Genomic DNA, 15,118 nt, shown 5'->3' with positions numbered 1-15,118 from the left:
ACAGTGGCACTCCAAACACAGGCACTTCCTCTGGGGGGGGGGGGGGAATTAGATACAGATAATTAAATAAACTGGTTGATGTGAAATTAATGGTGTGTGTGTGTGTGTGTGTGTGAGAGAGAGAGAGAGAGAGAGAGAGAGAGAGAGAGAGAGAGAGAGAGAGAGAGAGAGAGAGAGAGAGAGAGAGAGAGAGAGAGAGAGACACTTACTGTAAATAAATAAATATATATAAATAAAGATTGTGTGTGTGTGTGTGTGTGTGTAAATATACTGTTTTTTCCTCCTCCTCCTCCTGTTCCTTCTTTTCTTCCTACCTTCCTCCTGTTCCTCCTTCTTCTTCTTGTCCTTCTTAAACCTCTTTTTCTCCTCCTTCTCCTTCCTCCGCTCCTCCTTCTCCTTCCGCTTGTCAATCTTTCTCTCCACCTTCTCCTTCCTCTTCTCCTCCTTCCTGTCCTCCTTCTCCTCTTTCTCTCTCTTGTGGAGGAACTTGAAGGATTTTTGCTTCTTGGGCTTCAAAGGATTCCTGGAGGGTAGGATATTGTTACTATTATTATTATTATTATTACTGCATTATTACATTATCTGGGCCTGAGAACACACACACACACACACACACACACACACTCTCTCTCTCTCTTTCTTTCTTTCTTTGTTTTCTCTCATTAATTTCTTTCCTTCCTTCTCTCTCTCTCTCTCTCTCTCTCTCTCTCTCTCTCTCTCTCTCTCTCTCTCTCTCTCTCTCTCTCCTCACAACACCTGCTACTACTACTACTACTACTACTACTACTACTACTAGCCTTGTGTCCTGGCCCTCCATGTCGTCTGGCGAGCTGTCTTCTCCGAGCGCCGCGTAACCCTTGTCTTTCTTCTTGTCGTTCCGCTCCTTCTTTTTGCTTCTCAACAGCTCCTTCTTGCCCCCCCGTTCATGCCCGCTGTCTCCATCTGTTGTGTGGGGGGTGGGAGAAGGGGGGGGGGGGGTTAGTTGTGTGTGTGAGGGGAGGGGGGTGTAGGTGTGTGTGTGTGTGTGTGTGTAATCTTACCTTCTCCTATTCTTACAAGGTTCAGTTAATCTTGTGTGTGGGTATGTGTGTGTGTGTGTGTGTGTGTGTGTGTGTGTGTGTGTGTGTGTAATCTTACCTTCTCCTATTCTTACAAGGTTCAGTTAATCTTGTGTGTGGGTATGTGTGTGTGTATGTGTGTGTGTGTGTGTGAAAAAATCCATTACTTAGAATTATTTGCCTGTTGCTCCACAATTACTACCACCACTACTACTACTATTACTACTACTACTACAGTCAAAGGTGTACTACTTTACCTGTGCTAATTTACGAGAGCGTCATGCATATTAGAGCGGCAAGCAATGACACACACCAACACTTTCCGCTACAGAATCGGTGCTCAGAATTCTTTAGTCTGGGGGTGAAACGGAACAAATAGGAGAACAGATTATGAGGGAAACAGAACACGTGGAAGAACAGGTCATAAGGGAAGCCATCACACAAGGCTACACACACACACACACACACACACACACACACACACATACATACATACACTCACTGAACTCTTAAGGGGGTGAAACTAATACATAGATCATCACACAAGGGTACACACACACACACACACACACACATACATACACTAACTGAACTCTTATTGGGGTGAAACTAATACATAAAAGAATAGATCATAAGGGAAGGCATCAGAAGGCTACATTCACACACACACACACACATACATGCACATCATGAGAAAATATTATAAGGCAAGATATCACAAGACAACACACACACACGGCCCGGTAGCTCAGGGGTAGAGCGTCTGGCTCATAACCAGAAGGACCGGGGTTCGATTCCCCAGCCGGGTGAAAATAAGTTGGGTTTATCTTCTTTCACATGTAGCCCCTGTTCACCTAGCAGTGAGTAGGTACGCGACATCAGGCGAGGAGTTGTGACCTCATTGTCGCGGTGTGTTGTGTGTGAGTGGTCTCAGTCCTACCCAAAGATCGGTACTACGAGCTCTGTGCTCTTCCGTCGAGGAATGGCTGGCTGTCTCGAGAGAGACCTGCAGCAGACCAAGAGGTGAATTACACACACACACACACACACACATAAGGACAGATGGGTGGATGGATAGATAGACAGACCGACAGACAAGCATGCCAAGTCCTTTTAACCCCTTCCCAGCGGAGGATCTATATATAGAAGTTTCGAAATTGGGACTTTTTGTCGGCGCGTCTATATATAGACGTTTGCTCTCATTTGCCCACATTAGATTGTAGCATGGTTTATATATAGACGATTCCTTACTATTAACAAAATTAACAAAATAAATCGTTATTAGGCATTTCAAACACCCCTACACTTACCGACATTGCCTCTCAAGGACAGTCACCGCTTGTGCTTTGTCGGCGGCCGACGTGCAACGTGCATTTTTTTTTCTAGTTTCTTTTATTATTATAGTCTATCATGTCAAGGAGAAAGAGACCTCTTAAGCCGGAAGAAATGACTTCTTTGGCAGCTGAGGATATAGTTGTTGATTTTTTGGATGATTTTGATGATCCTGACTCATGTACTGTCAGTGATTACACTCTAAACCTTCATATAAATATATCAATATACATATAACCAATCTAACTTAAATAACATCTATATATAGATTCAAACGTTTGTTCAGTTTTGCGGCAGAGTCTATATATAGATGTCAATCTGGAATGCCCACTTGCGGGGAATCTATATATACACGTATGGATGAAAATCGACAGCGTCTATACATAGACGATTTTTTTTTGGACAGTACATACATCTGCCCTGCCACCGGGAAGGGGTTAATAATAACAATAATAATAATAACAATAATAATAATAATAATAATAATAATAATAATAATGACATAAATACATAAAGGATGCAATTATTTTGAGAGAGAGAGAGAGAGAGAGAGAGAGAGAGAGAGAGAGAGAGAGAGAGAGAGAGAGAGAGAGAGAGAGAGAGAGAGAGAGAGAGAGAGAGAGAGAGAGAGAGAGAGAGAGAGAGAGAGAGAGACTCACAATCGCTGTCGCTGCGTCTGGAGGACTCGGAGGCGTACAGGCCCGGAAACTCCTTCTCCACATCAGGGCTTTCAAAATCCATCTCTGCTGCAGTGGTGGTGGTGGTGGTGTTATGGCATGGGTGGATATGGTAGAAGAAGCTCACTGATAGTAGTTGTAGTAGTAGTAGCAGTAGTCCAGCATGTGTTAGCGGCAGTAACCTGGGGGTAAAACAATGTATAAATAAACATATATATAATTTATGTATTACTATATAAGGAAATGCATAAAGATAAATGAATAAATATAAACTGTGGTGTCATAGGGATAGTAGTAGTAACCTAACCTTACCTATCATGAATGAGTGAACAGATAACAGATATAGATAATAGGTTAGGTTAGGTCATCGGCCACAGAAACCTCTTCACAAGCACACAGACTTATGTACAAGATCACAAACACTCACATCGACTCATGCACGTACCTAGTCTACACAGCGCAAACAGCCAACATACTGAGTAACACGCACATCCATAAACACCAAACATGTCACACTAACACTGATGCATACAAGCACTCATACTTTCCACGCACCATACACCACTGGAACAGCCTCCCTCTACAGACTGTGGTACAATACTCATTCAGAAAACCAATACACACTCACTTGTCACCACAACACACCAACACTAACAATTACATTTCCTTCACTTCCCTCCCCTGCACACTCGGCTCCCCGGTCCCCCGAACAGCCAACACAAATATGCGTTTCATGCAACTGACAGCTGCCCGCCGCATTATAATATAGATCCAGAATCAGTCCACAAAGCTAACTGGCAATCATGTGTGTTTGAGTGTGTGTTGGGTGTGATTCTGGAGTAATTCAGTGTATTGGGTGTGATTCTGGAGTAATTCAGTGTGTGTTAGGTGTGATTCTGGAGGAATTCAATGTGTTGGGTGTGATTCTGGAGGAATTCAATGTGTTGGGTGTGATTCTGGAACAATTCAGTGTGTGTTGGGTATGATTCTGGAGTAATTCAGTGTGTTGGGTGTGATTCTGGAGCAATTCAGTGAGTGTTGGGTGTGATTCTGGAGTAATTCAGTGTGTGTTGGGTGTGATTCTGGGGCAATTCAGTGTGTTGGGTGTGATTCTGGAGTAATTCAGTGTGTTGGGTGTGATTCTGGAGCAATTCAGTGAGTGTTGGGTGTGATTCTGGAGTAATTCAGTGTGTGTTGGGTGTGATTCTGGGGCAATTCAGTGTGTTGGGTGTGATTCTGGGGCAATTCAGTGTGTTGGGTGTGATTCTGGAGCAATTCAGTGTGTTGGGTGTGATTCTGGAGCAATTCGGTGTGTTGGGTGTGATTCTGGAGGAATTCAATGTGTTGGGTGTGATTCTGGTGCAATTCGGTGTGTTGGGTGTGATTCTGGAGTAATTTGGTTTGTGTTGATGTGATTTCCTAGGAGTCTGGGTCACTTGCATGGGTATATTAGTGACCCTGGATGCAGTTTGACCCTTCCTCTGTACCTTGAACCTGGAAAACACTCGTGAAAGCCTGATTGACCTCCTTTTTAACCTTTGGGAATAGGTTATGTGCGGCACCCCAGAGCCAAAACAGACACTTCAGGCACTCATTCATTAATGAAGACTAATGAAACGTGTAATAATTCCTGCGATGGTCAATTAGTAGCTTCAAAATAAGGTCAAACACGAGGTCAACACTCACAGGCCAGCGGCGCCCTCAGATCGGGCATGGCGCCGCAGCTTACAGGTGTGGCACTGCCCTGGCACTGCGAGGGGCAGCACTGTGGGGAGCCTGACCACCTCAAGCCCTGCAGGAGGCCATGGAGGGAGCCTTGGGGCGGGCTGAGGGGGCGAGGCGGGCTGGCGGTCGGGGCTTGGGCTCGGGCGTGGTCTTGGGTGCCGGTGGCTGGAAAGTAACGGAGCTTTCAGCTGATTCTTCCTCGCGTGTGTGTGTGTGTGTGTGTGTATAGCATCTCTGAGCAGTGAGCACAGCCGTGTGTGTGTGTGTGTGTGTGTGTGTTCACCACGGCCTGATCTCATGTTGGACTCGTAATCGCCAGCATGAGCATGGTACCCTCCCGCCTTGCCCGACATGAGCAAGAGTGTGTATAATGTGTGTGTGTGTGTGTGTGTACTATTTATACCTATAGTTCCCTTCCCTTCCTTTCCTTCCCATCCCTCCCCCTTCCCTTCCCTTCCCTTCCTTTCCTTCCCATCCCTCCCCCTTCCCTTCCCTTCCCTTCCTTTCCGTCCCAGCCCTCCCCTTCCGTCCTTCCTTCCATCCCTCCCCTTCCCTTCCCTTCCTTTCCTTCCCATCCTCCCCTTCCCTTCCTTCCTTTCCTTCCCATCCTCGATCCCCTTCCTTCCCTTCCTTCCTTTCCTTCCCATCCTCCCCTTCCTTCCCTTCCTTTCCTTCCCATCCTCGATCCCCTTCCTTCCCTTCCTTCCTTTCCTTCCCATCCCTCCTTCCTTCCTTCCTTTCCTTCCCATCCCTCCCCCTTCCCTTCCCTTCCTTTCCTTCCCATCCCTCCCCCTTCCCTTCCCTTCCTTTCCTTCCCATCCCTCGATCCCCCTTCCCTTCCCTTCCCTTCCTTTCCTTCCCATCCCTCCCCCTTCCCTTCCTTTCCTTCCCATCCCTCCCCCTTCCCTTCCCTTCCCTTCCTTTCCTTCCCATCCCTCCCCCTTCCCTTCCCTTCCTTTTGCTTCCCTTAGAGAGAGAGAGAGAGAGAGAGAGAGAGAGAGAGAGAGAGAGAGAGAGAGAGAAATCTTGCAAAAGTGAGACGAGAATAAATTAAGCGCTATCTCCATCCTGACCCGCTAAGTGAAGTGAGCTCCATCTATCTTACTCAATCTTCCTCTATACCGCCTGGAACAAGACAAAGAAGGTCTGGGAAGCGTACCATAACACCTAGGCCTACTCCATACTCCATTTGATCCACTGTGTAGCACCTCACTGATAGGCCCCCTTTAAACTCCTTCAAGGCCTATTTTCTTGCTTAATACGTGACCCTCAGCTTTTTTTTTTTTTTTATCCTTGCACATAACACACTGTCCTAAAGTCTATAGAATTTACTGCATATTGTGACCTTTATTTCAAGTCAGCATGCATCATGAAGTCAGCATGTGACCGTAAGTTTAAATCAGCTTGATAGCATACGATATAGCATTTCACCATATGCCCGGGAAAGGTTGGAACAATTAGTTTTGAGGTACAACAATGAGTTTTCCTGTTCCAACGTCCATCTTCCCTTATTAAACATTTCAAAGCCATTATTTACACGGTTTAAGGTTTAATTAAAGAGAAAAAGCGATATAATTACCATTTTATACAGGAAGAAACGTTGTAACCAATGGCTTTAAGATCTATATATAATTAATACGTGATTCATTTCCCTTCCTCCCTCCCTCTATCTCCCTCTCCCTCCCTCCCTCCCTCCATGCTTCACGTAAGGGAGACTACTAAGTGTATTAAGAACTCCCTGAAGCCATTATTCCCACATATAAGCTCATTACATCATATTGTAAGCCCGTGCTGAAGAGTGATAGGATTTTATACTTTCTGCAGTTTCGTTCACAACATGTGCCGAGACCCAGACCCAGACCAACCCATTAATAACGAATAATAATGATTCCAAGGCCTTACCGCTGTTATTAAGGCCCCGGCAGGACTTAATTGGGGTTTACTAATGACAGGACACGCGATAAAAGGGCAAAGGGGCAGTTAAATAGAGTAATTAATGTTTCCGAGGTTAAACTAAAACTATTTATGTCAGCGATAATATACCTAAGCACTGCAAAAAAAGCCCTATTAATTAAACATTTCGACCCTATCTCTAAATAAATCTAGTTATTGGAGCGGAGAAGACAGTTCCAGGGTCATTTAATTCAAGTACGAGAATCTATTGAGGTGGTAGGAATCATCTCGCAGCCCAAAAATAGCTCGCAAAGGGGGCTTGAAACTGCTTAATTTTCAATATATCACTCACTGCTATCGTTTAACTGTCCCTTTGCGACTTCAATACACTGCAAATACATCAGATAAACACTTAAAATCAGTAGAAGGCTTTAAAACAAACACATAGGAGATTACATAGGAGGAACTACTCTGAGCTGATACTCACTCCTGGTTTGGGCAATCTCAACGCTTATATATAGATCACAGGTGGTTAAAGAGACATAAATCAAGGCAAATTAAGACGTTTTTTGCTGTCTTTACCCCATTGGACATGTGTAGTGGCTAGTATCGCGACTTATTTACCCGAGGAGGTATTTCTCGCACACACCTGTGACACTGGAAGCCACGATGTCATCCGTCACGGGAGTTGGCTCTTATATTTTTGTTTTTTGAAGCGAATTATCCTGTTGCCGAAGGAGCCATGCATCTGGAAACGGTAAATAGTCCCTTGTGATTGTTTTGAGTGGGTGAGGGCAGTGAATTAAGGCTTGTAATAGGTGGAAATAGGGAACATGTATCGGTGGGGGGAGAGGTGGATTTCAATGGCCGCCGTGGTCGTTCAGAAGTTCATCGTTTTTTACTGATTTCCGGTAAACTAGAGTACGTAGCGGCACGGGGCTTGAGGGGCATGGCGACACGTGCATTGCATTCCTGTGTGTGAAGTTGGAGAGCGGGATATAAGCCGGTAAGGTCAGAAAGGTCAAGTATATAACTGGCTTGGGGTGTCCGGCTCCATAGATGACCTCAATTATTAATGACCTCTAAGACCTTCGGGCACTATGATAGGGAGAACTGAGATGAATGACCTAATGTATGGGGTCAAATGAGGTGTGAGTGTCTTAAATATTGAATTATGGGCGTTTAGCGGTGAGGTCATAAGGGCGTAACCGGCGGATGGAGCGAACCATATGTGACGTATTATCTCAGTTATCAATAACACCTAAGAACTTTGAACACTATGAGAGGGAGAACTAAGCTGAATGACCTAATGTATGGGGTCAAATGAGGTGTGAGTGTCTTAGATATTGAATTATGGGCGTTTAGCGGTGAGGTCATAAGGGCGTAACCGGCGGATGGGAGCGAACCATACGTGACCTTATATCCGTGAGTTTTGACCAGTGTTAGATGCCTGGGTACTCCTAAATTAAGGGTTAGGGTGTATTTGTGTTGTATTATTGCAGATAAGGGGTGAAGGGAAGGGAGGGGAGGGGAGGGAAGGGAAGGAAGGAGAGGGAAGGGAAGGAAAGGGAAGGGATGGGAGGGAAGGAAAGGAAAGGGAAGAGAAATATTGGAGGTTAACGTGAGCTAGAAGTGTTTTAAGGGTGACTCGTCTAGTGGGCGGGGTGAATTTTACGAATTTTTCAGATTTATTTATTTCAGTGTTATTTCTCTTGATTTTTTTGCGTTTTCATCGTCATGGTTGTGATTTCATATGTGTCTGAGGTGGTATTGATGGTGATTGTGGTGATTTTAGGTGATACATGTGGTGGTGATGACCCGGGGTGGTGAACCTATTAACTCTAAGGGGGAATATGTAGGTTAGCGTTGTTGCCTTGACCACATGTGCTTACCCTAGACCATCGGGTGTCATTCTAGAGTTATACATGCTCCTGGTACTGCGAAGGCTGGCATGAACCTATATTTTGCCTGTCAATATTTACTTTGCTCTCACAGGAGGTTAAGGTTAAAATCTAAGTTTAATCCAAGGTTAGGATAACTTAGTGATGACCAGTATCTTATCCTAGACCTGGGGGCTTCGTGGTGCAGTGGTTAGCAGTTAGCACACCCGGCTCACAACCGAGAGAGCCTGGGTTCGATTCCCGGGCAGAGTGGGAAAATTTGGGAGGCTTTTCAGATACCCTATGCCCCTGTCCACCCAGCAGTGTACCAGGTATTAATCGGGGGTTGTGTCCCGTCTCCTGGGATCTGTTCCCTTCTTTAATTCCTTCCCCTCCTGTCTCTCTCTGGCATATGACCACAGATGTTGCGCCGACTAAATGAAATTTTCCAACTTTTTTATCCTAGACCATCGGGTGTTTTTCTAGAGGTCTGTTCATGGTACCGTAAGGGCTGTCATTTTTTATCTTGCTCTCACAGGAGGTTACGTTAAAATCTAAGTTTAATCCAAGGTTAGGATAACTTAGTGCTGACCGGGCATTTTTTTTGTTAATGTTTCCGATATTTTTCAGCCCTTGAATATATAAATAAGTGTGAAGTGATGAGACTTGGGTGTTTTTTCTGGAATAACACCCACTTGTTTAGGATATATAGGCAGGATAGGCCTCTCACCACACTGCCGTTGATGTCACTGGCGGGAGAGGTGGCTACGGTCATCTCCATACTCACCGCCTCTTAAAATATTGTCTTGGGGTGCAACGCAGTATATATTTGTTTTATTTCATTGTGGTAGTAGAGCACACGGCAGGTACGGTTAACCCTGGTGGTAGTTTAACCCTTCTACTGTATCAAGAACCTAAAAAAAACTGAAACATTGTATTGGTTATATTAGTGTTGTATTCTTAAACATTTCGTCCCCCGAGTGCGGTAAACTGACAGGGCTTTCATAGGAGTTGTGGGCATTTCCAGGGGTAGTTTTATGACCCTGGTTGTAGCAAGACCTTTCCTCTTTACCATGAATCTATAAAACAAGTCAAAAGAACCCAATTAATCTCCTTTACGGCCTTTGGAAGTAGCTGATGTGAGGAGCGGAAACGTCCGAGGCTCACATTCTTGAAAAAGCCATCCCGAGAGACTTGTATTTAAGGCTTCCGTAGGAGGTTTGGGCATTTCCAGGGGTAGTTTTATGACCCTGGTGATAGATTAACCCGTCCTATGTACCATGAACCTTCAAAACCACTCAATTAGAACCCGATTGATCTCCTTTTTGGCATCTGAGTCACATTCTTAAAAATATTGTTCCAAGCGCACACATTTGACAGGCTTTTGTAGGAGTTGTGAGAATTTCCAGGGGCAGTTTGATGACCCAGGTGGTAGTTTTAACTTTCTCCTTACCATGAATCTTAAAACAAGACTCGTGAGAACTTGATTGATCTCCTTATTGACCTTTGCAAGTAGCTGACGTGAGGGGCGGAAGGGTCTGCTTCATAGATCTTAGGAAGGAAAGTTTGAGACGTACCTTGAATCAGCTCCTTAACGACAGTAGACTCCACGGCTGGCGTTCCTTCCTCCTTGTCTTCCTCAAATTCCAGACTTTCCTCCTCTGTGATGTACCTTTCTCTCTCTCTCTCAGTTCTAATCATTCCTTCTTTATTTAGTTTTATTTATATATATATCCTCATCTTCTGTTTTACTTCCCTTTACTTACCTTAATCTCTCTCTTCTCCGCCTCCTCCTCCTCTCATACGTACATCCTTCTCGGTAAATCCTTTTCACTATCGTATATATAGTTCCATTATTTGCTTGTTTCCCTTCCTCCTCATCTCTTAACGTATAAACGAGGCTTCCGGCAGAGAAATCCTAAGGCACGATGACATATTGTTACGTATATTAGAGTACGGTAACACACTGAGAACAGATTACGAGACTTCCAGCCCTCTGTACATTCTATACAAGGTTTATTTTCCCTTGCAAGTTACTATATCTTGTTCTTCCTTTCCCCCCTTGCTAACTAGAACATAATTATTGCCATATTGCTCTTGTCATGATGTATGTTACGAGGGAAAGTGACCCTCCGTCTGCCCCATAAAAGTTGAGCTTCCATTTTCATTCGTCCCTCGTTCATCCTTGGAGGGGTAGTCTGTCTTTCCCAGTGCAAATTAGAGTTAAATTGCTGTTAAAATACTAATTGCAAGGGGAAAGAGACCCTTCGTACACTTTACACAAGGGTCGCCATTCCTAATGTCACCTCACTTCTCTGCCGTACGCCTCAAATATTTCAGTCTGTGATATGTTATCTGCTTTCTCTTTGTCTAAGGTATTTATGTCATAGTAATAATCTCATGTCTGTCTTATTTTCTTCTTGTTTCCACGTCTTTTATTTCATATGTTCTTATTGTCTCTTAATTTCCATTGCTTTTTCAATGACTTTTGAGCTCTTTATGTATACAATCTCTCCTCTTGTTAGTTCCCTTCGTTGTCTTCTCTTATATCTCAATATCTTGTTTCCAATTCATATATAATTCTTTTTATATTATAAGTTTTTTTTTCTGTATGAAAATTGGTTCCTCCCTTTAATATATATAGAATTAGCTTAAGTCAATTATACCTAAAAAAGTGTCCGGGGATATTAGCTAAATGGGTTTGGGGCAAGATAAAGTCATAGGTGTAGCCCTTAACTTTATAAGACTTCATAGTACAGATACAGTTCACATCTTCTGTGACTGGCTTACAGAACAGTCCCTTGCAGAGAAAAGTACAAGTCATCAGAGTTGACTAACACGACTTCCTTCCCTCGGCAGAATTGAATGGCTGGCGTCTCGGTCTGCCTGCCTGCGGGACACCGCACACTCTGGAAGAAGAAAGAACACCAAGATGTCAAGTTCCTGCATAATCAGCCTCTTAGTGAAGGAAATGTGCTCTATTTATTTAATAAATGATTGACAAAAAAATAATTTTGTATTTATTTTAGAAAAATTATATGGCTCACTTTTTGCATATGTTGCAATACTATGCAATAAGTATATCATGCAATAAGTTAGCAATAAATATATATATATATATATATATATATATATATATATATATATATATATATATATATATATATATATATATATATATATATATATATGCAATAAGTATATCATGCAATAAGTTAGCAATATATATATATATATATATATATATATATATATATATATATATATATATATATATATATATATATATATATATATATATATATATAACTATGCAATAAGTATATCATGCAATAAGTTAGCAATAAATATATATATATATATATATATATATATATATATATATATATATATATATATATATATATATATATATATATATATATATATATATATATATATATATATATATATATATATATATATATATATATATATATATATATATATATATATATATATATATATATATATATATATATATATATATATATATATATATATATATATATACTATAACATATCAATATAATAGTAAGTAAAATGTTTAAAGTTCTTAACAAAACCTATTAGAAGAGGAATGGAAAGAGGAGATGAGTAAAAGAAGGGAGAGTAAAAGATGAGTCAAAATGAGGGAGAAAATGAGTTAAAAGTAGAATCAAAACAAGGAAAAGTTGAGAGGAGGAGCTTGGAGAGAGAGCAGAAGAGAGGAGTGGTACTGAGAGCGTAGACGTATAAACAATTACCAAAACGCCAAATGAAATTAAACAAATGTCGGCAAGAGAAGCCTGAACAACACACAGAAAGAGAACAGAGGTGAAATCTGTGACAGCCAAAGCAAATTTTACATAAACTACAAGACGTCCAGCTAAGATAGGCATAAGAGACCTCGTATATGGTAAAAAGCAAGGGGTTGGGAGTCTTATAAGTGTTCTGGGGGAAGGAATCCAACCCTAATATACTCGAGAACAGGTCACTTAAACCTGATCTTGGCTGGATGTCTCGTTTATTACGCACTGAGGAGGAACAGAATGACAGAAATAACATGGAATGATATACAGACAAAATAATCATTAAGAAAGACACTGAGGTACGACACCTATACGTATAAAAACGAGGGAAAAATCTAACAAATTGCGTCAGAATCTGAGAAACCGAAGCCAACATTACAAAAACTGCCTGGCGTCCAGCCGAGATGGGCACGTGGGACCTTGTATATGTTATAAGCAAGGGTCGGGAGTCTTGAAATGTGTTCTGGGAGGGAAACTGAACCCATAATTTACTGAAGAACAGGTCACTTAAACCCTCTCGGCAGGACGCCTCGTATATAAAACATTACGCACTGACTAGGAACAGACTGATTATGTGTAGAGAGAGAAAGTGGGGAGGAGGAAAATACACAATGGAAGGGAGATAAAATGAGAATAATAAATATACGAAGGGAGAGAAAGGTCCAGAGATGGAGGTATAAGGGAGGAAGAAGGACGAAGAGGCAGTCACCACAGGCCGGCCAACACCTCAGGTAACGTACGGACCCTTGACGAGAGGAACGAAACACCAGCAAAAAATTTATTGAGAGAGGATTTATTGAGGAGAGAGATTTATTGAGTGAGGTTATTAAACTACCCCTGGAAATGCGCAAAACTCATCCGAAAGCCTTCTCAAATGTGTGTTTTTCAGGTTCATGGTACAGAAGAAGGGTCACACTACCACCAGGGTCATTAAACTACCCCTGGAAATGCGAAAAAACTCATCCGAAAGCCTTCTCAAATGTGCATTTCTTCTGTTCATGGTACAGAAGTCACACTACCAGAAGGGTCATTAAACTACCCCTGGAAATGCCCCAGACTCCTCCGAAAGCCTTGCCATGTATGTGCTGCTGGGTGCAATACAGGCTTAGTCCTCACGCAGGAGCCCAGCTAATGTGAGACTAGACTAGCCGTGCCGTGTGAGGTCAGAGCGTCAAAATACAATTAACCCGGTAGCAGCGACGGGCCAATTTTATGGCTTTGCCGTGTAGCAGCGACGGGCCAATTTTATGGCTTTACCGTGTAGCAGCGACGGGCCAAATTTTTGCCATGACATAAACCCCCTAAAATAGATGATACATAGGGTCGTATTATAAGACATTTCGCCGCCCAAGAACATATATTTGACAAGGCTTTCCTCGGAGTTGTGGGTATATCCAGGAGTAGTTTTATGACCCTGGTGGTAGTTTAACCATTCTTCCGCACCGTGAACCTCAAGAAACACTCATTAGAACCCGACTGACCCCCTCTTTGGCCTTTTGAAATAGCTGATGTGGGAAGCGAAAGTGTCTTATGATACCGGCCATAAACTGATCAGGGGAGGCGGTGGCTGAATCGACAGAGTAACACCACCGCGTTCAGGAGGACGCGAGTTCAATCCCCGCCTGGTGCCACCAAGCTGGGATTTTTCAGCCGCCGCCGAGTGGCTTAAAACTACCCACATGCTGTCCAGAAGACCACCTATCAACCCGGACTCTAGATTCTAGGATTAAAGATGAGCTCCGGGAGGGCAGCATGAGCCAATGCAAGATGGCGCCACTATAAACACTCGCCTGCGCCAGAACGGGCTGGGCCGACCATCAGGACCCACTGGGAAGAAGCCTTGGGCCGACCATCAGGCCCCACCGGGAAAAAGCCTACCGGCGCTATAGGCCGCGACGTAAAAAAAACAAAACAAAAAACAAAAAACAAATGCGTTGATATATATTATGAAATGGTTTGCGTGAGTGATGATTTTTTCTCATTTTTCTCGCTTTGACGGAGGAGCCTTTAACCCGAGAAGTTTCTGGTCCCTACAGAGTTTGGGATGAATAACTCTGTAGGGACCCAAAACTTCTCGGGTTGGCCCTATAAAACGGCCCCTAAACCGACCTTTGGAGGGACCCAAAACTTCTCGGGTTTAACTCGTAATACTTTGCACAGTCCCAACACTTATTTTTCCCTATCATGTATTACCAATAGATAACATAGGAGAGGGAGGGAATCCAACACCCAAACAGACTATTTGAAATGGTTATACTGAAGTCGTTTGATCCTAATTCTGTCCTTTCATGGGTTTTTTCTTTATTTCCAGGGGTAGATTTGTGACCTCGATGGTAGTTTGATCCTTCCTCTGTATCATGAACCTAAAAACACAGATTTGCCAAGGTTTTCATAGGAGTTTTGAACATTTCCAGGAGCAGTTTTGTGGCCCTGGTGGTAGTGTGACCTTTCCTCTGTACCATGAACCTATAGAAACACACATTTGTCAAGGATTTCCTAGGAGTTGTGGGCATTTCCAGGGGTAGTTTTGTGGCCCTGGTGGTAGTGTGACCCTTCCTCTGTACCATGACCCTGAAGAAACACACGTCTGGCAAGGCCTTCCTAGGAATTGTGGGCATTTCCAGGGGTAGTTTTATAACCCTGGTGCTGGCCTAACCCTTCTTCAGTTGCATGAACCCAAAAAACACTCATTGCAACCCAACTGATCCCCTCTTTGGCCCTTA

The 15,118-nt window shown here is 42.9% G+C and overlaps 1 protein-coding gene, 2 long non-coding RNA genes and 1 other non-coding gene across 15 annotated transcripts in view; 2 read left to right on the top strand and 2 right to left on the bottom strand.

Annotated features, from left to right (window-relative positions):
- Positions 1–4,988, bottom strand: part of LOC127010106 (ralA-binding protein 1-A-like) — a 14,644-nt gene extending 9,656 nt beyond the window's left edge. Inside the window, exons 1-6 of one of the 2 annotated variants that reach the window (XM_050883943.1) lie at positions 4,754–4,988; positions 3,050–3,249; positions 1,316–1,413; positions 798–942; positions 315–523; positions 1–30 (exon numbers count right to left, since the gene is read on the bottom strand). The exon at positions 1–30 is cut by the window's left edge and continues 87 nt beyond it. In XM_050883943.1, the coding sequence (XP_050739900.1) occupies positions 1–30; positions 315–523; positions 798–817 (259 nt within the window). In that variant the 5' untranslated portion in view covers positions 818–942; positions 1,316–1,413; positions 3,050–3,249; positions 4,754–4,988. The remainder of the gene's footprint in view (positions 31–314; positions 524–797; positions 943–1,315; positions 1,414–3,049; positions 3,250–4,753) is intronic. The other variant, XM_050883940.1, reaches the window with a different exon arrangement.
- On the top strand, positions 1,796–1,868 carry Trnam-cau (transfer RNA methionine (anticodon CAU)). Its single transcript has one exon. It is a non-coding gene; the product is annotated as a tRNA-Met (tRNA).
- Positions 4,989–6,493: 1,505 nt separating the features above from the next.
- Positions 6,494–11,577, top strand: LOC127010108 (uncharacterized). Its single transcript, XR_007762898.1, has 2 exons — positions 6,494–7,442; positions 11,425–11,577. It is a non-coding gene; the product is annotated as an uncharacterized LOC127010108 (long non-coding RNA).
- Positions 11,309–15,118, bottom strand: part of LOC127010109 (uncharacterized) — a 30,287-nt gene continuing 26,477 nt past the window's right edge. For all 11 annotated transcript variants that reach the window (XR_007762901.1, XR_007762903.1, XR_007762907.1 and 8 more), the window contains one exon: positions 11,309–11,474. This is a non-coding gene — a long non-coding RNA (uncharacterized LOC127010109). The remainder of the gene's footprint in view (positions 11,475–15,118) is intronic.

Source organism: Eriocheir sinensis, chromosome 42 (genome assembly GCF_024679095.1).
Source record: "Eriocheir sinensis breed Jianghai 21 chromosome 42, ASM2467909v1, whole genome shotgun sequence".
Lineage (NCBI taxonomy): Eukaryota > Metazoa > Arthropoda > Malacostraca > Decapoda > Varunidae > Eriocheir > Eriocheir sinensis.
The sequence above is the reverse complement of the archived record's forward strand: the minus strand, read 5'-3'. Positions and strand labels throughout refer to the sequence as shown.